Source organism: Eubalaena glacialis, chromosome 19, assembly GCF_028564815.1.
Source record: "Eubalaena glacialis isolate mEubGla1 chromosome 19, mEubGla1.1.hap2.+ XY, whole genome shotgun sequence".
Taxonomy (NCBI): Eukaryota; Metazoa; Chordata; class Mammalia; order Artiodactyla; family Balaenidae; genus Eubalaena; species Eubalaena glacialis.
In genome coordinates this window covers 14,997,829-15,021,922 of record NC_083734.1, presented here as the reverse complement: position 1 = coordinate 15,021,922, position 24,094 = coordinate 14,997,829, and the positions used below count along the sequence as shown (strand labels likewise).

Genomic DNA, 24,094 nt, shown 5'->3' with positions numbered 1-24,094 from the left:
ATCTTAAACAGATATGCTTTGTAATCCATGTAAATAGGGGAAAGTGTTGACTTCACATTTGTGGTGTCTTAAAAGACGTCTTTAGCAGAAAAGTTCTTTTTGGAAAGCAGTGTTTCTGACTCAAAAATTATTTGTGGAGAGGGAGTGATTTAGAAATTGAAGACACAGTGAGTCAGTTTCTTTAGTTTCTCGAAATTTCTGAAACACCCGCCGCCTGGTTAGCACTCTGCTGCACGTTTTGGAGAGCCTTCGATGTCGACCACCTCCTATGGGGGCGGACTTGAAGTGGTCTAGTCCGTGACCTTTTCTAACCAGAATGTGGTGCTTGTACAAAATTAATCCAGCACAGAATTCTCCCCATTTTTATCTGTTGAAATCATCAGGCAAAAGCTTTAATTAAATGCCCACATGTTTGAAACTTTGTGGATGAGTCAATTCAGTAAGTACATGAGCTGATAACGCTTTGAAACTTACACAGCTTCCCAAGAATTAAAATGGACAGCTTGAACAGAGGTAGAAAGAGAGGCAAATAGAGGAGTGAGTTAGAAGAAGAAAAAGTTAGCATGTGAAATTTCAAGAGTGGCCATACCTTTATCAATTCCTAGTCAGCTCACTGAGAATCGCCAAGAGAGGATCAGTCATGGGGCTTCCTTCCTGGGTTTCCTTCAGTGTCTTGTGTGGAGATTGGCTATAATGTTAACTATTGCATCACAGCAAGACTAAGGTTTGGGAGAGGAAGAAAATTATTATTGCCATCTTCAGCTCTGCTCACTAAAACTTTGATTTGGAAGAAGCATTAGGTAATTGTAGAACCACCTCCCACCCGGTTTAGGAATCCTTTCTATCACATCTCTGACGTTTCATTATTCTGTTTCTGCTTGGATTCCTGCAGCGATGGGGAACTCACTACTCTGTTGTTCCACAGGACTGTTTGTTCCAGTTTTGTACAGCTTTATTTTTTATTTTTATTTTTTTAATAAATATTTATTTAATTAATTTATTTTTTTGGCTGATTGGGTCTTTGTTGCTGTGCACGGGCTTTCTCTAGTTGCAGCGAGCGGGGGCTACTCTTCGTTGCAGTGCGTGTGCTTCTCATTGCGGTGGCTTCTCTTGTTGCAGAGCATGGGCTCTAGGCACGCAGGCTTCAGTAGTTGTGGCACAAGTGCTCAGTAGTTGTGGCGCATGGGCTTAGTTGCTCCACAGCATGTGGGATCTTCCCAGACCAGGGCTCGAAGCCGTGTCCCCTGCATTGGCAGGCAGATTCTTAACCACTGCGCCACCAGGGAAGTCCCCTGTACAGCTTTAATTGTAAGAAAGTTCTTTTTCTTACACCGAATTGAAATAGTAAAATAGACCTCACTGTAACTTCTCATTGATCTTAGTTCTGCCAGCTGGACAGGTATAGACCTAATCCCTGTCCCTTATTATAGCTTCTAAAATTAAAAATGGATATTATGTTCCTTTCCGAGCATTCCTTTTCCTAGGCTAACCACTCTTAGTTTCTTCAGCTTTACGATATGATTTCAGACCCTTTATCTTCCTGGTTGCCTTGAAGTTTGTCAGCATCCCTCCTGGCCATGGGTAGACATACTGTGTGAACATACAGTGGGACAGTTTACCTCCTTGTTCTAGAGTGGGCTTGTTAACTTGGGAACTGGGAGTTCAGGGGGTTCTTTCAACTCCCACAAGTTAATTGTAAATTTTTATATGAATAGACATATGTCTGGAGAGAAGACTCATTGATTTTTCTAGATTTTCTAAGGAGTCTGTGACACAGTTCTTCCATTACCATGGATTGGGTGAAATTTTTGGCAGGTGTATCACACGGTGGGCCTCTACTGAGCTGTCAGGTATCTGAAACTTCCAGGTCAAGAGTTGCAAAGAGGTGCCCACAGAGCTAAGAAAGTTACCTAAATGGCTCCGGCAGGCCAGGACGCAACTGCGGGCATCCATTGGGGGAGTGGATGCCCTGTCTAAAGGAGAGAGCCACAGCTCATTCCTCACCCACTGTTGTCATGTCTAAGCACAGACATGGAGTTTGCCAGATCTATCAGTTTTTCAAGAGAAGCCGGAAATTTGGATTTTTACGTGACTCTCCCCAATTTTTAAATGTTGGTTTAGCGCTTTTCACAAATACTTCAAAGGCCAAACAAAACACATCTGTGGGCCAACAGTTTGCAATATCTGCAATATTTTTTTCATACGAACTGCTTTTAAACTCTCCCCTCTTCTGTTTGTTTAAGGGATTCTTTGAAATTAAGTGCTGGACTTTATGTGTCTCACTCTTGGTTTCATCTTCCCAGTTCTGCCTGATTGTTCCAGCCTGTTGAGACCTTCTGGAATCTTGATGACCTTCCCATTTATCATGAGCGGATTTGCCAGATGGGCCTTCTATGTCTTCATTCAAGTTGCATATGAAAAGGTTGACCAGGATGGGTTCAGAGTCATGTGGCATGCTATTAGAGACTTCTCATTTTTCTCTTCTTATCCTCACTTTAGTACAAAGTGCCAGGCCCAGGAGACAAAGGATTGTTTTTCCGGTCTTCGGTATCCGTTCAAGGCTGTGTTTCTTAATTTTTCCATGTTCTTCATTTTCCTCAGCAAAGGAGGCTAATCATACTTGCCTTCTTCTCTTTTACATAGAGATATCATAAAGATTTATTAACTAAATCAGCAAAGCATGTTGCCTTTCAAGGAGAAAGTGTTCTTTGCTTTTCAACCTCAAAATTAGTATATCGTCTGAGTCAGGCCTTAGAGCAAAAATAATTGTGCTCTCCAAGACCCTGAACTAGGTAGACGGACTTCGCAGTATAGCACCGATCTTCATCATGTGGGATTATCACTTTATAATTGTCAGCTCTCTTGCAAGATGGCTTGAATCTTCCCCTCCATCATTTCAAATATATCCTTTCTCTCATCTTTTCTTTGGGAGGAAAATGAAGCCCATCAATGGAAGAAAATAAATGGCACTTAATAGTAAAGGGACCAGGACTTCCCTGGTAGCGCAGTGGTAGAGACCTTGCGCTCCCAGTGCAGGGGGCCTGGGTTCGATCCCTGGTCAGGGAACTAGATCCCACGTGCATGCCACCACTAAGAGTTCGCATGCCACAACCAAGGAGCTGGCGAGCCGCAACTATGGAGCCCACCTGCTGCAACTAAGGAGCCCGCCTGCCACAACTAAGACCTGGCACAACTAAATAAATAAATTTAATTTAATTAAAAAAATACTTTAAAGTAGTAGAGGGACCATAAATAGTTTGGGGAGGAAAAAAAAAAGGCAACTGTTACTTGCTTCCTCCTACTGAAACATACCAAATCTAAAGCAAGTGAGCTTTTTAAAATGTAGGCTCAAATTTTTCCATTTGTGACCGAGAATGGTTAGGCGTTTTTTGGTTTCTTTTAGATTTTTTTTTGAATTATATTTTTCAGACTGCAGACAACACTGAATGAACTTCAGCAATTGCTAAGGTGTGAGAATGGCCTGGGAGTGCAGCACGCCTCGTGATTCAGTGGGGCAGTGCTGGAGTCAGGGTGTAGCTGAGTCTTTTGCAGGGGCCAGTGTCCCTGGTTTTGACTGGGACTCTCCGCCATTCCCCAACCAGGATTCCTTCTATCTGGTGCAGAGGTCAGGGTTGGCTTGCTTTTATTTGATAAGTTGCATCCAAGTGAGTGTTCCGTTTCCCCTGCTCCTAGTGCACTGTTGGCCGTCGTTGAGGCAAGGACTCATAGAATGTCCAGTATCGAGCGCTACAGGGACTAGGTGCGGTCTTGTCACTGTACTTCATCTTTTTCATCGCCCATGAGCCTGTATAGTGCTTTTAGGCAGGAGGACGTGTCTGCTGCATATTAGAACCTTCTGCCACTTGTCCTCTAAGGTCTCTCATTTTTAGACAATCTGTAGGGAATCCAAACAGCTATCTTCTCTCTCCTCTATGTACAGGACTGAGCATTGTATTTGGATTCTCGAAGGATTGGGGGAATTGGACACTGTCCCTAATGTGACGTTAGATGGCAGCCTGGTCAAATGAAAAACCCTGAGCCTTGGATTTAAAGTTTGGCTCCTGCCACTCTCTCTATCTGTGTGACCTTGGACGAATTACTTCTCCGAACCTCAGTTTCTTCATCTGGGACATGGAGATGATAATACCTACTTCAGGGCGGTGGGGATTCGAGTTAACTATTTCAAAACACCAAGCACAACATCAGGCTCAGTCCTGTCTAGCAAATGGCCATAATACTGCTGCTGCTGGTTATGAGGTAACCATTGGAATAGCCATGTTCCTAATTCTGTGCATCCAGGCATTTCTCAAGTTCCTGTGGCTTTTCCATCAGCTCCACTCCTTTCCACCCCTACCGCCCTGCTTTGAAGCACCTGTAGGTTTCCTTGCTCTGAAAACCTCCTTACTGCCCCCCGGTGTGCTGTTCTCTGTGAATGGAAGTCGCAGCACAGCTTACCCGAGGCCCAGAATTGTTGCATCAGAGGTAGTGAAAGGCTCTGTTCTCTTGTTCTGTCCTTAAGACTTACCTCGGACATTTGCCAGGCTGCCCCTCACTCAGAGGTTTAAGGCTTTAGAGAGGTGGGTTCAGGCAAGGGTGAAGGTTATCAAGGCTTCCAGCCTTTCCTACAGTGCCCGTTAATCTCCCGCACATCTGCACCCCAAAGGGAGGCTCCTTCTGGTCTCCCCCTCTGCCTGCAGGTTTTCTCACGAGCACCCGGTGCAGGTCTTGGAAACGAGCCTGAGAGGGGTGCAAACTGCCGACTATGCAGTTCCCAGAGGTTCCGCGCTGTTGCACTAGACCCACGCTTGGCCCTTAGCAATTTGTTAAAAACCATAGTTGATTCCTTCCTGTCCACTGGGATAGCATCTGCATCTTCCTCTTAGGCTCTGCCACATATGAAACAGTTCTTGGGTGTCCCCATCTCTTGGATTTCAGGAGACCTGGTTGCCTTCACCTCTCTGATGGGTTCAAGAAATGTTGTGATTTTGCTGTTTATTTTTTTTCTCATTGTTAATGTTAGAGCAACACTCGAGCTTTCTGCATCTTGGGCAAAAGCACAACTGACCAGTGAATTTTCATGTAGCATAGTGTCAGAAGTTCAGTAATAAGATTTCAGATTCCACATTGCAACCAATCTTTAAGAATCTAGCACTCTTCCTCAAAAAACTTAAAGTAGAACTATCATATGATCCAGCAATTGCACTCCTGGGTATATATCCAAAGAAAATGAAAACACTAATTCGAAAAGATATGTGCACTCCAATGTTCATAGCTGCATTATTTACAATAGCCAAGATATGGAAGCAACATAAGGTATCCATTGACAGATGAATGGATAAAGAAGATGTGATTATATATATATGGAATGGAATATTACTCAGCCCTGAAAAAAGAATGAAAAGTTGCCATTTGCAACAACACAGATGGACCTGGAAGATATTATACTTAGTGAAATAAGTCAGAGAAATACAAATACTGTGTGTTATCACTTATATGTGGAATCTAAATATGGTTTTTCCATTTGATGATTAGCTTAGTTTTGTTTTTAATATTTAACCCACCTTAAATACCTGCTGGGTCACAGTGTATTGTTCTGGTATGTGTATCTGGGATTTTCATTCCTGTTCAAAAACTTCATTCCTTTTTCACAACTGAGTAATACTCCATTGCATGTGTATACCACATTTTGTTTATCCATTCATGTGTTCATGGAAGTGAGCAATGCCATAATGAACACTGACATACAAATATCTGAGTCCCTGCTTTCAGTTCCTTTCTGTATATACCTAGGGTTTGGAATGGCTGGATTATATGGTAATTTTTAATCATTTCAATATTTAATCTCCTTCACATTAAATGGAAATGGAGACTTTTTTTCCATATTGTTCTGAACTTTAATATATTTTTCCTCTAGACAAGCCTGTTTTGTCTTCATTTAATCCATACAGACGATGTGTTTCAGATTAGTTACAGGCTTAAGTTTTTGTGTTCAGTACCTAATAATAATGCTGCTGCCTTCTCCGAAAAAGAAAATACCATGATGATTTCTTTTAGTTAGCATGTCCAGCATTTGGACTATTTCCTTCCTGACCTTAGAAACACATCAAGTCCCACTTGTGTGCAACATGATTATTGAAAATGGTTTTAGGAAAATAGTATTGCCAAGGAAGAACACTGAAGTTTATTATTCTTCTGAGCCGTCTCCATGTACATTGGCACTCTACAGGAGCCAGGAAAGAAGGTCAAGCATAACTTTTGCAATCTGCTTGTTCCCATGTTAAGGGCAGTCACAAGTTTAAACTACAGTCTCTACATCTAAAGAGGAAAATGCCATTCATCACGACTGTAGCTGCTCTGGTTGTTACCCAGGTTACTCTTGCTTTTGACTGCTGGTTGTTAGTGATGGAAGGAAAATTCCACCCTTAGTTTGAGTTTGCCCATGAGAAAAATTGCAGTATTGCTGCTGACAAGATGAAGCTTTCTGGGTTTTAGATCCTTGACGGGGAAAGTCATCCAGGTGTGTTTGAACAGTGGATGGGAATTTGAAACTATGTTACTTCGTGTAAGAACTTGACCTCCTTTTTTCTCTCCCTTCTTTCATCCATGGAAATATAGAATTTATTAGAGCAGCATGAATTCAGTTCTGTGGTGGTTCTGTCAACATTTCCATTCATAAATCCCTATTTTCAGGAGTCTGTAACATAGCTGTAAAATTTCCTTCACTCTAATTTGGACTCTAAGGTCTCATCTGGAAGGAGATTAGTTTTGCCAAACCAGAGATAATGCCTTTTTAGTCTGTTTTGGTTTGGTGTTCTATAGTTGTCTAAATCAAAGCTCTAAAATATACAAGACACTTATGGGCATTCATATAGAATTGGATCACATGCCAGGATTTCTGATTTTTGTTTCCATGGTATATTGTGGACCCTCTGAGCAGATGCTATGTTCACCTCTAGGCATTGTATGTGACACCTAGAATTTGCATGTTGGGCAAACTACATTAGTGTCACTCTCATAATGGCCCCCAACCAGAAGGGGGATGTTTCTTCTACAGATATACTTACTGATAGGTAAATCTGATGGTCCAAATACCATCTTCTATAAAACAGAAGAGGTGAATTGAGGGGTCTTTACCCCATCTCCGACCTAGTTACTCACCCTTGTCTTCTTGTCATACTTCTGAACTTTTCTTGTTCTCAGTCACATGAGAACAGTAGGGACAGACAGCCAACTATTATTCATATGATAATATCATTTATGCTAAGCCAAGTGCTATACTTTTTTTTTTTTCCATCAAATACTTGGAGATTCTGATATTTGGAGATTTTGGTTTCTGGATTAGCATCTTGTGGTCAAGTTCCAGTACACTTGTCAGCCCTGTAGTTACCCAGATCTCTAGAATGAAGAAGGTACTGCTGGAAGACTAATGTGTCATTCTTGATTGATTCACTATAAGCAAAGACACATTTTGAGTTGCTTAGGCAGAAGGTACATTTTGATTTGTTTGTCTTAATATATAGTGCTTATGTTTTATTACAATATAAATATGTTTATCTTGGGGAATGCCCTGGTGGTCCAGTGGTTAGCACTCAGCGCTTTCACTTCCAGGGCCCGTGTTTGATCCCTGGTCGGGGAAATAAGATCCCACGAGCCGCGAGGTGCAGCCAAAAAAAACCCCCCAAAAAACAAAACAAAACCAAAAAAGCAAATAAACATGTTTATCTTACATTCTGCAAAACATTATTGCATCGATTACTTTACTTCATCCTCACAAAGATGTGAATTAGGCCACATAGATGTTATTCTCCCAATTTTACAGCTGTAGGAACAGGCTCACACAGGTTCTGTGACTTGCCCCAAATTACACTGGGTGAGCTAATCACAGGTCCAGATTTTATGATCTGGCCATCCCTGTGTATACCAAATTCTCTTTTTAAACAGGGACAAACTTTAAAAGCAGATTTGGGAGCTACTGTTTTTCCACTGCAGAACCTGAAAAGTTAACTGGTTCACAAGGGGATCCAAACTGTGACAGTGACTATGGCCTCCTTAACCAGCTGGGCCCCTCTCAGCCTGAAGAAGAAACTGGACCAAGAGAGGAACTCCAGGAGGGAAGGAGAGAACTGAGCATTCACCGCACACCTGTGGTCCTGAACACATGGGACCCAATCCTGAAGGGAAGTGAAACAGGAAGAGAAAGTCATCCAGATGAAACCCCAAGGCGGGCCATAGCCTAAAGGGCTTTGGTACAGAAGGTGTCTCTAAAAAGCAGCTGAAGGAACATCCAGAAGTCAACCCCAAATGAAGCCCTGAATGAAAACCCATAATATAGATGAGAGTTACTGAGTGACTACAATGGGGGATTTGAATTTCACTTGGCAACTGGGAAGTCCTAGCTATTTGTGGGAAATAGTCCTTTGTTAAACTCAGGCAGATTGTTCCTTTAAATGTGCCCCCATTTTCTACAGTATTGCATTTCTGTGCCTTTTATTCAGCAAAGCAACTGAGACTCTTGCTTGAATTTTTCCTTCTCCAGCTCCATTTGGAGTTGTTGCTTTAAATACGCTCATCCTCAGGGGTTACATTTCATCAAAGGAGGCTGTGCATGAGTGCATTCCCCACTCCCCGCTATTTCAGGAGGAACAGATTCTAAGTTATGGGCGATAACAGATATAAGCAGAACTTTAAAATCTAAATATTCAGTCTTGTTTGGGTACTGCTGAATTTGTGTCCCAGCCCTGTCTTACAATTTTAATTTCTGGCTTGTTTCCTAAAAACAATAAAAATGAACTCTTTGGTTCACATTTTCAATGGATGTGGTTTGCAGAAATCGTAAATTAAAGTAACAGGTGGAACAGAGCATTTTAACAAATAAGGTGAAAATTACTCCTTTTGCCCTTTACATTCTTTTGGTTCACAAACTTGAAATCTATGCTTTAAATAAAGCCCCTTTATACTCAAGGTTTCTGAATGGGCTATGGAGGAATTAATGTTAGCACCAATGCTTTGCCTCTGATGGGTGCCCGTCTGGCGTTTGACCGGGGCTGCCAGGCCTGGAAGGTACCTAGTGTGTTCAAGGACACAGAGAAGCGTGATGCTGTGCACATGCAGCCGTCCATGGCGGTGAGATTCCTGGAGCCTCTGCTCCTATTTGGCACCATTGTGGGGAATGGGCTGCATTGTTTTTATTGCTGAGAGTTCTTAAAGCACCTCTGCTCTAGCCGGGGATGCCTTGTTTCCATAGCAACAGCTCTCAGTGGTGCCAGGCTAGCCAGTAGTGTCAAAAGAAGGGACATTCCATAAATAGAGACTACTTACCCGTAGGTGTCTGCCTTTAGTGGATGTCACAGGGCACTTTGTTTAGGGCTCATCAGATGTGGTCGCCCTCAGCAACATTTTTGCAGAGTCCTTTGCTTTCCAAATGATCCTGGCATTCATACTTCTTTCTGTCGTTCTCATCTTCTAGTTATTTCTGTTTCTTACGCATCCCTCACAAGCTCTTTAAAGACATGTCCCCATCTGCGATCTTTTTCTCTCCGTATCTAGCTTAGTACATATAGTAGGCACTCACTTTTTGTTGACGGGGCGAACAAAAGATTGAAACTTTTTTTTCCCCTGGAGAATGGCTCCTTTACAACATGGTTCAAGGAGACCACCCTCCGATCCATGAGCCACTCTTGTGTGTGTGCCTGCAGATATTGAACTTAACCAGCCTACTTGCAAAGCTAAAATACGGGTCAACAACCTTTGGTTCTTAGAGGGGCAGTCTCATCTGAAATGTCACACTCTATCTGGGAGATCTGGGAATAATATTAATAATTATCATTTAATGAACCGCTTTTATGAGCTGCGTCCTCCGTCAGGATTCTCTCGACTGCAGAAGACAAAATCCCAGCTCAAACTGGCTTAGGCAAAAGGGGGATTATTTGGAAGCCTCTTGTGTCTTGTTTTGAACAGTCAGTCTGTGAAAGAGTAGTTTCTCTGCTGGGCTTCTCAAACAGCAGAAGGCGGCACTGGAATACAGCTCTGGATCTTTCTGTCTGTGTCTCTGTCCGGGTGTCGGCTTCATTGTCTCTACCTGGAGACCAGCTACTGTCTAACCTAATTTCACATCGTGGGGATGCCACCACCAGAGAGAGAGAGAAACTTTGTTTCCCAATTCGTTCTGAAAAATCACAGGAAAGCTCCAAGTGGCCCAACTTAGGCCTGGTCTGCCTCTGGGACAGCAACTTAGAACACAGTGAGAAGAAGACTCCCGGGAGGAAGGCAGTACTGAGTAAACAGCACCCAAGGTGTTTGCTGCTAAGCCCTGTTTTCCTAACAACAAGTCTCTGGGTTGGGACTGTTGTCCCTGTTCTAGAAATGAGTCTGTGCCTCCTAGAGGTTCAATGGCTTACCAGAGATCACGCAGTAAGTGGCAAGGCCGGCATTCGAATCCCAGTCTGCTGGTTCAAAAAACCCCTGCTTTTTACTAAAACAGTGCATTGTTTTTCCAAATAATAGGAAGGGAACCGGCAGACAGATGTAAAGTCGGACCACAGAAATGATAGCAGGATAAGTGGGAAAATATCATTTTCTTCCCAGTAACCTTGAATATTAGCACCTAATTTTTTTTCAAAGAACAGAATGCTATATTAGTTCTTCTGAAAATGAGCAGCCTCTTCCTCCTTCCTGTAGTGGCAGCAAATGGGATCTCAGTTTTAAATCTCTTAAAGGCTGCCCGTGGACTCACAGGATAAAGGCAATATAATTCTCTCATAGAGCAAACTGCAAAGTTAGATGCATCTAGGAGCCAGAGGGGATGTTAATTTCTCAAGGCATTTCCATTGGCTGGGATCCGCTCTATCTACACAGGTGGCCGACACAGTTCTGGGGAGAAAAAAGAGATGAAAGAAGAAGAAAGCAGTGGGGTCTGTGCGAGGTTCCATGCTGCTTATCTTCTGCGCACGTGACCTAGTGTGGCTTTGGTAGCCTGTTCAGAGTCTACTTCAGGAGGCAAGGAAAATTAAGAATAACGGTTACAGTTAATGATGCACAAAAATACAGAGATAGCATAATTGGTTCTGCTGAGTCTTCTGGGTCAGCTCGGTGGGTCGCCTTGCATCCTCTGATTGCAGGATTTGAGTTAGTGAAGAAGACGACCACAGTCACTGCCTCCTAATAGCACCCTCCCATGCAGGCTGCAGCCATGCTCCAGTGCTCAATTCAGAAACTCCAGTAAGGGTGGGTTGAAAGCAGACAGTTTTGGGTGATTAGTTCTGTTTTTAATCCACGTACAGCCTGGAATGGAAAAGTAGCCACATTTTATTTTAAAGAGTGTCTAGGGACAGTGCCAGAATCTTTCTTTCAGCACATTTTCTGATTAGCTAGGTATAAAAGTATTTTAGTGTTACTTAAAAATAAAATCTTAACCTTTTGTAGGTCTTATGATTTTTCCAATTACAAAACACTCCTCCTGTGTAATTGATTATTAAACATTAGATATCAAATATTAGGGTGTGTGTTGAGAATGGACTTGCTGACGGAATGAATGCTTCAGAAGAACCTTTTTGACTCTGGAAAGTGAATTATATTAAATTTCCTCGACTTCAGTGCATTGTTATAACAAGTGAAAGTATTCCAGCTTGAAAAAAAAATCTGGCAGACAGTTTGTCTTTCTTTAAGACTGTGAAATGTAAGATTGTGTGAGTCTTACTTGTTTGCTGAAAGAAAAAAGTGGTACCTTGAGCAGAGACAGTTCTGGTAGGATGCCAGATGGAGAGTAAGAGAAAAATAGGGATAGAAACCCTTTCGCTGAGAAAGGATCGTGGAAACTTCTTCAGCCCTGAGATCTAAGTATAGAACTGGCCCTTTTTGCCTTTCTTAGCAGAATGTCATATGTCTTAGAGTGTTTGGCCAGAAGATGATGGCTACAGTCCCATCAGCACATCCTTATACCATGACATGGCCAACAAGATCACAGAATTTCATGTAAGCTGTGCCCCAGAAGTTGAGCAGTTGCCGGCAAGGGCCTCTGTAGTGCTTTTCCGTGCCATGAGGCAACATTTTTTAGAAGGTTCCGGGGGGTTAGAATTTACTCACCCCTGGCAGCATCAGGAGCATTAGATTCCACATTAGCCAAATAGATAACAGTTGCAGAAAGTGTGATGCTGTGTTTTTGAACCACTGCTTACCGTTGTGCCTGGAGTTAGGGAAAGCCATGGGTGTCGGCCTGCCTCATCCAGAACAGTACCCTCAGCACTGCTACTCTTCTGAGAAGCGCCCCACGATGTTTTTAATCTGTTGGCAAATAGTTGTCGAGTTCCAGCTGTGCTCCAGCTTTGGTTAGATGCTGTAGTTGAGGTGATCATACGATTTATCATCAGAGTCACTTTTGGAGTGAGAAGGAGCTAGTGGTAATTATACTGAGACAGTAATTATCAGCTGGGCCTGTCATTCTGGCCACCAGAATGGGCAATTGCCTGAACCGTAGGGGATCTAAGAGTGCCATTCATATCCTTGGGCCACACTCTAAAGGATACTTACAGCCCTGTTAGAGAGCTGGTACTTAAACAGTAAACAATTCAAGAACATTATAAAAAAGTCCTTCTCTTCTGTAATTGTCCCATTACCCACCCCCCACCCCCCAATCAGTTTCTCCTCTTCTTGTTTACTCTCTTGTCTTCTCACAATAAAAGCTTCTTGAAAAAATAGTCTATACCAGGAGTCAGCAAGCATTTTCTATTAAGGACCAGGTAGTAAGTAGTTTAGATTTTATATGCCATCTGGTCTCTGACAACTACCCATCCCTGCTGTCGTGTGGAGCAAGTGGCCACAGACAATTCCTAAACGAATGGGATTGGTGTGATCCAAGCTGTCGTTGTTTACAGAGACAGGTGGTACACTGGTCTTGGCCCCGAGGCCATCATTTGCTGGCCCCTGCTCTCACACGCACTGTCTCCACTGGAATCACTCTTGTCAAGGTCGTCAACGACTTCCCTGGTGTCCAGTTTGGTGGTCATCCTCTGTCCTAATCTTATGTGAATTTTCAACAATGTAAGACATAATCACTCTTTTCCTCTTCCTTCCAACACTTTTGTTTGGCTTCTGTGACACCATAGTCCCTGATTTTCTCTCCTGTCACTGGTGGTTTTTCTCTTGCATCTTTCCTCCCTCCTTTTTTTCTCCTAGACTGCTGAACATTGGAGTGTCCAAGGGCTCAGCCCTGGGCCATCTTCTCTTCTCTTCTCTTCTCTTCTGTCTGTACTCTCTTCCTAGGTGATTTTTAGTCCTACAGACTTAAGTATCATCTATGAGCTGATGACTTCTGAATTTCAGTTTCTCTCTTCCAAGCTCCAGACTCATATGTCCATCTTGATATCTCCACTTGATATATATGTATGTATCCCTAGGTGCAAACATGCATTTGCCCAGGCTGGTCAAAAGCCCTGGAAATAGACCTAATATCTGTGTAGCTTTCAACACCTATTATGTCATTGAGTCTTCCCAACAACACCTGAAGTAGGTGGCATCGTCACCACTTTGCAGACGAGGAAACTGATCCCCAGAGAGGTTGTCCTGCTGGTATGTGACAGCAGAGACAGGCCTCAAACTCCTGCCTTCCGGCTGGAAAGTGGCGGGATTTCTCACTGCACCACAACTGTTTTGGGGGTGCTGAATCTGGGAGTGAGGAAGGCAGGATGGTAGGAAGCAGAGAGGAAGCAGTTGCTGGGTGAGGCACCCTCTTGGGAGGGAATGGGTTTGAGAGGGGCTGCCAGTGAGACCCAATTCCATTCCATCGCCCCTTTTGATTGGTTACTACTCTTCAGGTAAAACTTCCCGAGTTACGGATTTTGGTCTCTGATAGCAATGCCAACTGTTGTTCTAAGACCAAACCTTCTGATGGTTAAAATACCTCTGTCCGGGCGGCAGAAATGACAAGTATAAAAGCTTCTTTGCTCCCCAGCCTTGGTAGATATAAGTGAAGCGACCCAGCAGAGCAAACGCCCACTCCCTGCCTGTCCCAGGAGGTGGTGTGAGCCGCTGTTTATTCGACTAGCATCACCACAGACTTGGCAACAAACGGGCAGAGGAAGCCGTAACGTAGTCACACGCAGCAGCTCGGCATCCTTGTCCCCAGGCGTGAAACCCCTGCAGATCCCAGAGATGAAGAAGGTCAGAAGAGCGCTCTGTCTGGGACTGAGCCACACGCAGGGCGAGGAGCTGCAGGGGAAGGAAGGAGTCCCGGCATCAGGAGAAGTGGGCCTCCCGGAAACCTGGGCAAGACAGGGAGATACAATCCCTCCTTCCAACAAGGAAGGAACTTCCTGCAGCGGAAGCAGACTTAAGTTTGCTTTTTGAGGATGTTTTTCAGCCATAAAGAAAACGTGTTAGTTCACAGTCTAGAGGTAGCTCTTCTGCTGGGTTCTGCTGAAGGCGGAGGTTCAAATAACTCTGTCAGGGCTTTTGACTTTCTCCCCACGTCGCAGCTTTGCTGTCTTTCCTCTGTCAGGGTGTCCTCAGGGAGGCCGGCTGTTTCCCGCCTGCAGGCACAGATGGCCACACACAGCTCTAGGGCGATGCTGGCCTTGGCATTACGTTTACAAAGGGCTCGGGAAGCCATGTTAGGACAGGCCACTCTTTTTTTTTTTTTTTTTTTTTTTATTTATTATTTTTTTGATGTGGACCATTTTTAAAGTCTTTATTGAATTTGTTACACTATTGCTTCTGTTTTATGTTTTTGGTTTTTTGGCCGCGAGGCATGTGGGATCTTAGTGCCCTGACCAGGGATCGAACCCACATCCCCTGCATTGGAAGGCGAAGTCTTAACCACTGGACCGCCAGGGAAGTCCCCAGGCCACTCTTAAATCCAAAATAAAGTGCGTGCAATGAAATGAAGTGGGAGTTCTTCTTTGGCCGCTGCCTCTTTCACCAGTACGTGTGTTCTTCACGTGTGCGGCTGAGTGCCCTCTCCCTCCCCTAATACTGCTTCCCAGACTCACACAATTACCACTGTGGGTTGTAATGCTTCTAATGGGTGGCATCCATCTTTGTTGGTTTTTATTTCAGTGGAAACATTTAGCTCACCGTTAGGTGTAAGTATTCCTTTCTAACTTCATTTCATTGGTTTCCAAGTGGGGTAGTTACAGATGTCTTTAAGGTTTGCCCACGGTTTTGGAGTCCCCGTGCACAGCTGTGATTGTTTTTTTTTTTTTGAAGGCACCATCTTCTGGAACTCTCAAAACCCAGAGCTTCCCCTACCCCCAACTTTGAGCCACCTGTGTCTCTCTTCAGGCTTTTGAAGGTTACTGCATACGTGCACACACACACATACACACATACACACAGATGTGCATGTCTTATTTGTTGTCATCAGTATGTGTAGTAATCACTGATATAGAGAGAAATAGTTTAGTTTTTAAATTAAAACTTTATGATGCAACTTGGCAGGAACTCTGAGTGTTTATTTGCCTGTATCCAAATGCTGGACTCCCTCTGCCTCTGCTGCTTGGGTCTCAGGTCTGGTAAAATTGTCAATGCGAGTGCAACGAAGCAAGAGAGCTTTAGGCATTTTCTTCTGAGGCTGCACTTGATCACAGTGTAGGGACTGGTGCTGCCTTGTTTTTCATTTATTCCTCTTATTCTAGGCACTTGAAGAGGCCCAGAAAGCGATTCAGCAACTCTTTGGAAAAATCAAAGATATCAAGGACAAAGCAGAAAAATCAGAGCAAATGGTGAGTTTCGGTTTCTTCCTGGCATTTTTGCGCCAGAAGAGGAAGTTGGCTTCTCGTCCAGTCATACTAGTTAATAGACTTGTTCTCCCTCTTCCTGCCAACCACAGCACCCACGTCTCCAATGCTGGCCCTGGGACGACATCCATTCAGGAGGTGCCGCTAGACATGTAGTGACTCACTATCTCTGCTGCCCTGTATTTGCAGCCCTGTTTTTAAACAGGGAAAGTTCTCTTCTTCTCCTTTCCCCAAAATAGTTTCCTAGTCATTTTGGATTCCTGTCTCTAGCAGTTGTTTATATCACGTGTTTCTCAGTTCAGATGTATGACATGTAACTTGGCATTGCTTGAAAACTGGACCTGGATCTGGGAGGTGGGCCTCATCCTGCCTGTGATACGTGCTGAGGGGCTTGATTAAGCTCCCCCTCTACGCAGTGCTGCCCTCGGGTGATGTGCTCAGAGGCCTCCGCCGACCGAGGGGCCTGCCAGTTTCTTCCACTCTTAATAAGAATAATAACTACCTCAAAGGGATGTTGTAAGAATTAAACGTATGAAGAGCACAGAGCATAGTACTGGGCTGGGGTTAGTTGCTTAATGAATGAAAGCTATTATTAATGTCATTTTTTCCCCCTACTCGTTTTGGTTATAAAAACTCCTAAACCCTCCCAGACTTCTCTGCCTACATCTTATTATAATCTACTCAAGAACAGATGCGAGGTCACACTCCCATGGACCCTTCAGTTCTCTTCAGTGGCCATTTGGCAAGACTGGACAGGCTGTGGAAGGCGGTGGGGGCGGTCCTGGCTTCAGCGGAGGGCATGGGGCGGTGGGGTGGGAGAGGGGACAGTTGGATACCATTAGTGAGCAGCATGGCCTCTGACGTCAGACCGCCTGCCTTCAGATCCACCCTCTCTCCTTCCTCCCTGGGGGCCTTAATCAAGTTACTTACCCCCTCTGTACCTCAGTTGCCTCTCTGTGAAGTGGAGGTAATATTTGTGTGTACATCACAGAATTGTGGAGATTCGGTGAGCACTTAGGATTCTGATCTGCTAGTCTGGACCACGCTCCCTCTTCAAGCCAAGGGGGGATGCAGTAACAGTCTGAGTAGACCGCTCCTAACGCCATTAGATGTTCTATTTTAAAGCAGTCTGGGACTTCCCTGGCGGTCCAGTGGTTAGGACTCTGCACTTCCAATGCAGGGGGCGTGGGTTTGATCCCTGGTCGGGGAACTAAGATCCCATAAGCCGTGTGGTGTGGCCAAAAAAAAAAAAGGCAGTCTGCTTCCCCAGACAGCGGTTTGCTAAAGGGAAGAAGAGGATATTTGTGGAGCTCTTCCATTGTGCCGAGCACTGTGCCCGTTCCTTTATACAAGTGATCTAACTTTGCCCTCACAACAGCCTTATGAACTCGGTTTTACTCTCATTTTTATTTTTATGATTGACCATTTTATCAGTGAGGAAACTGAGACTCAGTGAGGCTAAGCCGCTTGGTCTAGGACACCGAGTCGGTGAGTGGAAGAGCCGAGATTCAACCCGAGAACTGTCTGACTCCCAAACCTGCCATGTCCTGTTCTGTCCTTTTTTGGCTGCCCAGGGGTAACAGTTAAGGTAAATTAACGACCAGCGTTCTGTTTTGCGAACCGGTCTCGTGTGACTTTGGCCTGAGCACCCCTTGCGTGAGCTGCGATTAAGGGCTTTATTTGGGGAATAACAAGAAGTTGGGTTTGTCTAGAGAAGCACAGGGTGTGTGATGGGGAGAGATGGGGAACACTGAGAGTGAAGGGACCAGTGAGCTCCGGGGCAAAGCAGCGAGGGCCTGGAGGAGGAGCAGAACAGATTCTTGAGATGAGGCAGAGGAAGAATGTTCAGGATTTAATGACTGACTAATGATGCAGGACCTGCAGGAACGAGAAGAGTGGTAGATGACGCTGACTTTTACAACAGTAGTTCAAGACCCCTGATGCTAGTGCTGGAGCTAAGAAACCCAGGAAGAGGTACAGGGATTTTTTTTTTTGGTGGGAAAGAGAATGATGATTTCTTTCAGAGTTGGAAGGGTGATTAGATTATAAGGCCGAACTCCTATATCTAGTTTATTATATCATTCTTGATCGTCTTTCCCCCCAAACTCAGTTATTTGGTAAAGGTGTGGTAGGTTCTTCACCTCTTCCCTAAACCCCCACGATAGAAATAGAGACATTTTGGTGGCCTGAGGGTCACAGAGAGAGCAGGCTTGATGGGCCAAGTCGCCGTGAAAGAGGCTTTTTCTGCTAGGATCCAGGTCAGCCTTGCAGGTTTGTGGGTGTGGATCTGAGCTGTACAGGTCGTGACCTTTACTTCATAACTCTACCCAGGATGATCAAACTCTAAAAAATCAGGTCATGTGAATTTAACTCACTACTGGCCTTTTTCACTTTTAATGGGAGACCTATGTTTCCAGTAACTAGGATGTTTGTGCCTGGTATCCAGGGCGCTCCCTTCCCTCCGGGTGTCATAGAACCTGGGGAACCAAATTGCTCTTCAGAAAGTTTCTTGTTCAGCATGGACTCAGGCAGTTTAGTGGAAGGGTCCGCCTAGGGTTAGTAAAGGTGGAGAATTGTTCCCACCTCACTACTGAATGTACTTTTCTAGTGACTGAAATATACTTACGTTCCCAGCTACAGAGTTTCTTTCTCTTGGACCTGCTGGATGAACACTGTTGGAATTTTACTCCCCTGATTGCCATCTGTCTCCCTGAAGACTCTGCTCTTAATGATGTCATGTTAAGCTTACTTTGCGGGGGTTACATTTCAGTCTTCTTGAGATTTGAGGAGAAATCTTCTGGAGACCGGATAATAAACCCTAGATCCACGAATAAAGCCCATCTCAATAGAATTAACTGACTCATACTATGCTATCCATTTTGTACCGAACCTAGAAACCCCGGTGCCAGAAGGGATACTTCCCTGACCTTGTTCAGGAGGAGATCCGCCGTCCTTGGCTCCTGGACACCGTGTGCTCCATGCTCAATTACTGTGTGGCTCACTCCACTTTACTTGGGGTAAAGAATAAAGTTCATTTCATTCTCACAACTGAGGATTTTGTAACCCTGGGTAAAGTCTGCTGAAGAAATGCCAAATTAGATGTAAACGGGCTGATAGGAAATTATTTTGAGTATGTATTGGGAGGACACCTGTGTTTTCTCCAAGGGCTAACGCGAGGCATGTTTGTCCCTATTTCGTTTGCATTATTGTCTCCCGAGGCCACTTGCAGACCGGTTGACGTCTGTCTTAACCCCCCTCCTTTTTCTCCTGTGGTTTTTCACTGTTTAGGTGAAGGAAATCACCCGCGACATCAAGCAGTTAGATCACGCCAAACGCCACCTGACCACTTCGATCACGACACTGAACCACCTGCACATGCTGGCGGGCGGCGTTGATTCCCTTGAGTAAGCACGTCAGCGGTCCCTTTCGGGTCCACGGGAAATAAATGTGTCACAGAGGAGATGGCACCATAGGTTTATTTACTTCTCAGCCAGGAGAGTCTCATCATCCTGGCCCACTTCCTGCAAAGCAGTCTCAGATGTTTAGTCACCACTTTGGCTTTGTGCCCTCGGGTGCTCAACGTGTAACAGACACCCGAGACTTTGAGATGAGGGGCAGGGGAGTCTGAAGGGGCCCAAAAAGCATATGGAGAATGACTTCAAGAGCACAGGTCATTTCCGTGTGGTAGATCTCTACCACGGAGGCTGACGAGGCAGTGTAGGGCTGCAATCACGCCCCCAGCCTGCGCATTGGCAAGTTTTCCTGCTTGTGTTGGGCTCAGTTGCACTGTCGTTGAACATGCCTTATGGAAACAGATCCTTGTACCCACTTTTTTCTTTTTTTTTCCACCCACTTGTTCAAAGGCAGAAGCTTTCTGTTTGGCTTATAGGGGAACTATAGGGAATGGTACATGAGAGCATGAGAAACAGTATTAAAAGGAAGAGTTGGTTATTGACCACAACGAAGCAGCCCAAAGGCCTCCTTTCCTAGAAGATTCTGATATTCCTGTTCACTTTTGTGGTCTGTCTCATGAGAATTGCCCCTGTCCCAGCCTCAGTGTAATCTCATGTGTGGATAGAGAAAGAGCACCTCCATAGGAATTTAGACACAGTATCCAAAGTTGGGGCGAATAGGGAACAGACTCCTTCCTGGTCTCTCCCAGACATTGCATGGTCTTCAGTGAACCCTGGCCTGTTCTCCTGCGAGCAGTGATCCAAGAGTTCAGCAGGCCCGTGTCCTTGTCCCTTTCCCCAGGTGCTCAGTGCTTTCCAGCAGACCAGGCAGTGGTAGCAACGTAACTCCTTGGCTTGAACTTGATCCTGTCTTTTTAAATGCCTTGTAAAGGAAGTCATAAATAATACGTTTAATTAAAAAACCCAATCGTAATGAAAATTTTAGATCTAATAGTTTGTTCCTTCCTTGCTGTGTGTAACTGTTGATTTTATCAGCATCCTTTTATTTACGCTTCATTAACCTGAGCAGCACGGAAACTAAACATACCTAAACATACACAGAGTTGCTTAACATTGGCTTAAAGTCTACAGATTTGAGTTAACATGTAAGTGCATATACATGCTGTTTGTTGTATCCTGAGATGTGTTTGGTTTGCTCAAATGCCGTAACCCTCAAATAATAACATCCCGACCCCTGCTCTCTGTCAAAAGCCAACTAATCCATAATACCCAACCCAAATCCCAAATCCCAAATCCTAAATCTGTAGTCTTCCCAGATTCCCCTTCCCCCACCCAGGGAGACTCCATCACTCACACATTGTTTTGTACGTCCCAGAGCACATAACTTGGACTTCTGTTTAGAGCTCCATTCATCCTACTTGGTACTACTTAGATGTGTCCTTGTCGCTCTCCCTTACTAACTCATGTCCCCTTAAGGATTTGGACCCGGTCTTATTTTTTTTCTCCCCCAGTGCACAGCACCATATATATTCAGTGCTCAGGAAATGCTAATTAAGTTGAGTTGATGTCTATTTTAGAGCACAGAGTAGGTTGGTCCATATCTGTATCTTGTGTCCTTAGTGTTTTTCTGGAGTCCTCAACTTCCTATTTCCTTGCAGAGCCATGACCAGGAGAAGGCAGTATGGAGAAGTTGCTAATCTTCTTCAGGGTGTAATGAATGTTCTGGAGCACTTCCACAAATATATGGGAATTCCACAGATCCGGCAGCTTTCTGAAAGGTAAAATGTCATTGGAGAAAACGATCCTCCCTTTTAAGAAAAGGTGGTGCTGGGAAGTGCTTAAGCACTCAGCTCAGGATGTTCATTGTACAATCTCACTGTGGGAAGGAGCCTCAGAGGTCACCTGATCTGACTCTGTTGCAGACGTCCCCTCTATGTTCCCTCACCACCTCCTTACCATGTCTTCTAACACTACCTGTGTTAGATAGTTGCTGGCCTAGTTCACTGGAGTGAACCAAGCCCACGTTCGTGAGGGAAACTGTTCCGGTTGTCTGCTTCCTTGTAACAAACCAACAAAACCCAGGACTTCGTGGCTGATGGCAACAGTTATTTCGCTCGTGTAATGTGGCCTGGCCCAGCAGGGCCAGCTCATCTCTGCTCCGTGCAGCGTCAGCTGGGGCGGCTCCACAGGGGACTGGAGGATCCGTTGGTTTAATCTCATGGGTGGCAGATTGGTGCTTGCTGTCAGCTGCGAGCTCAGCTGGGTTGTCCTCCCTGGGCTGCTTGGGCTTCCTCATGGTGAGGTGGTGCTGGGGCCATGAATGAGCGTGCCAAGAGAACCAGGTCTTAGAAGTCACAGAGAGTCGTTTCTGTAGTCACAAGCCTGTCAGGATTCAAGAGGAAGGGATATAGCCTCCGCCACCCCCAACGGGAGGAGTGTCAAAGTCCCATTGGTATAAAGAGCACGTGGGGGACTTCCCTGGTGGCGCAGTGGTTAAGAATCCGCCTGCCCGTGCAGGGGACATGGGTTCGATCCCTGGTCCGGGAAGATCCCACATGCTGTGGAGCAACTAAGCCCGTGCGCCACGACTACTGAGCCTGCGCTCTAGAGCCCACGAGCCACAACTGCTGAAGCCTGCGCTCTGCAACGAGAGAAGCCACCGCAATGAGAAGCCCACGCACTGCAACGAAGAGTAGCCTCCGCTCACTGCAACTAGAGAAAGCCTGCAGCAACGAAGACACAATGCAGCCAAAAATAAATAAATAAATTTTTTTTTTAAGTATTATTAAAAAATAATAATAAAAAACGAAGAGCACATGGGATGAGAGATCGCTGTGGTAGTCTTTGCAAGTACAGTCTGCCCTTGAACTTCAGATGTGACAAAATGATGACTTAGCCTCTTTAAATTTGTTCTTTACTTCCTATTCTGTTGAGTTGTAATCCCAGATTCAGAGCCAGTAGAAAGAAAGGCAGATGCTTAAAGAGAAGGAAGATGAGGATCTGAAGGAAGATAAGGGGTGGGGAATTTAATGCCTTTTCTGTTAGAAGTAGCAGCAGGGAAAATACCACGAGACAGTCAAAATTGATGGATCCCAACCTTTTTTTGGCAACAAAGAGGAAACGAAGGGGCCGGTACTCAGCAGGAGCCATCATTTTCAACTCTGCTTTCTCATGAGGCCTGATGGCTGCAGGCCTCTTGTTTTCTAAGTTATTTTATTTCTAATTATGTAAGTAATACACATATACATTTTCTTTATTAGAAAAAAGTCAACATACAGATGAAACTTAAGTCCTCTTTAACTATACCTCACACCCCAGTGCTACCCATAGAAGTAGTTACTATTATCAATTTAATGCTTATCCTCCAGATTTTTTTCTGTGCATTTAAATAAATCTATAGTTTTAGATTGTGGGTTTATTTTGCTTTGTTTTGTTTTAAATGATCTCATAGTGTATGCTTCATTCTGAAACTTTCTCTTAGCTTAGCAGTGTATTCTAGAGGTTTTTCCACATCAGTGTATACAAACTTATCTCATTCTTTTTAACAGATGCATAGAATTCTGTAGTATAACATACCACAGATTGTTTAACCATTTTCATATCACTAGGCTGTTTGCTTCTAATTGTAAAAATATACTCCCTTTTGCACATCTGCAAGTATTTCTCTAGGATAGATTCTGGGTGATAGGTCACGTGCATTTAAAATTTTAATAACTGCTGCCCCTTTGCCCTCCAAAGAGGCTTTATTTATTTATAGTACCATCTGCATAGTGTGTGAGCATCCATTTCCCCATATCCTCAACAACACTTGATATTGTCAGTTTTCCTTTTCATTTATCTGATGGGTGAAAAATGGTACCTAGTTCCTTTCATTTTCATTTCTCTGTTAACTAGTGAGATTAGTTTCTTTTCACTTCATTATAGGCCATTTGCATTTCCTCTGTGAAATGCCAGTTTATATCCTTTGTCTGTTTGTCTACTGAGTTAGTTATCCCTTCCTTATTGATTTGTAGGAGTTCTGTATGTATGCTGGATACTAATCCTTTGTCAGATCTGGCAGATCTTGCCTGCAAAACCATCTAGGTGTGTCACCTGTTTTCAAGGCAGATCTTTGTTCTTTCAGTTTCTTCAATGGTAATTGGTCTATTCATGTTGCCTACTTATTTTTTTTCCTTTTTAAAAATTGTGTTGAAATATACGTTACATAAAATTTACCATTTTAATAATTTTTTTTAAACATCTTTATTGAAGTATAATTGCTTTACAGTGGTGTGTTACTTTCTGCTTTATAACAAAGTGAATCAGTTGTACATATACATATGTTCCCATGTCTCTTCCCTCTTGCATCTCCCTCCCTCCCACCCTCCCTATCCCACCCCTCTAGGTGGTCACAAAGCACCGAGCTGATCTCCCTGTGCTATGCAGCTGCTTCCCACTAGCTATCTATTTTACATTTGGTAGTGTATATATGTCCATGACACTCTCTCACCCTGTCACATCTCACCCCTCCCCCTCCCCATATCCTCAAGTCCATTCTCTAGTAGGTCTGTGTCTTTATTCCCGTCTTGCCACTAGGTTCTTCATGACCTTTTTTTTTTTTTTTTTCCTTAGATTCCATATATATGTGTTAGCATACTGTATTTCTTTTTCTCTTTCTGACTTACTTCACTCTGTATGGCAGACTCTAACTCCATCCACCTCATTACAAATACCTCCATTTCGTTTCTTTTTATGGCTGAGTAATATTCCATTGTATATATGTGCCACATCTTCTTTATCCATTCATCCGATGATGGACACCTAGGTTGCTTCCATGTCCTGGCTATTGTAAACAGAGCTGCAATGAATATTTTGGTACATGACTCTTTCTGAATTATGTTTTTCTCAGGGTATATGCCCAGTAGTGGGATTGCTGGGTCGTATGGTAATTCTATTTTTAGTTTTTTAAGGAAC

General features: G+C 44.0%; 1 protein-coding gene across 1 annotated transcript in view; it reads left to right on the top strand.

The window, feature by feature from the left end:
• VPS53 (VPS53 subunit of GARP complex) overlaps window positions 1-24,094 on the top strand; it is a 127,145-nt gene that overhangs the window by 14,397 nt on the left and 88,654 nt on the right. The window contains exons 5-7 of the mRNA XM_061175126.1: window positions 15,627-15,713; window positions 19,017-19,132; window positions 20,800-20,919. Of these exons, the coding sequence (XP_061031109.1) occupies window positions 15,627-15,713; window positions 19,017-19,132; window positions 20,800-20,919 (323 nt within the window). The remainder of the gene's footprint in view (window positions 1-15,626; window positions 15,714-19,016; window positions 19,133-20,799; window positions 20,920-24,094) is intronic.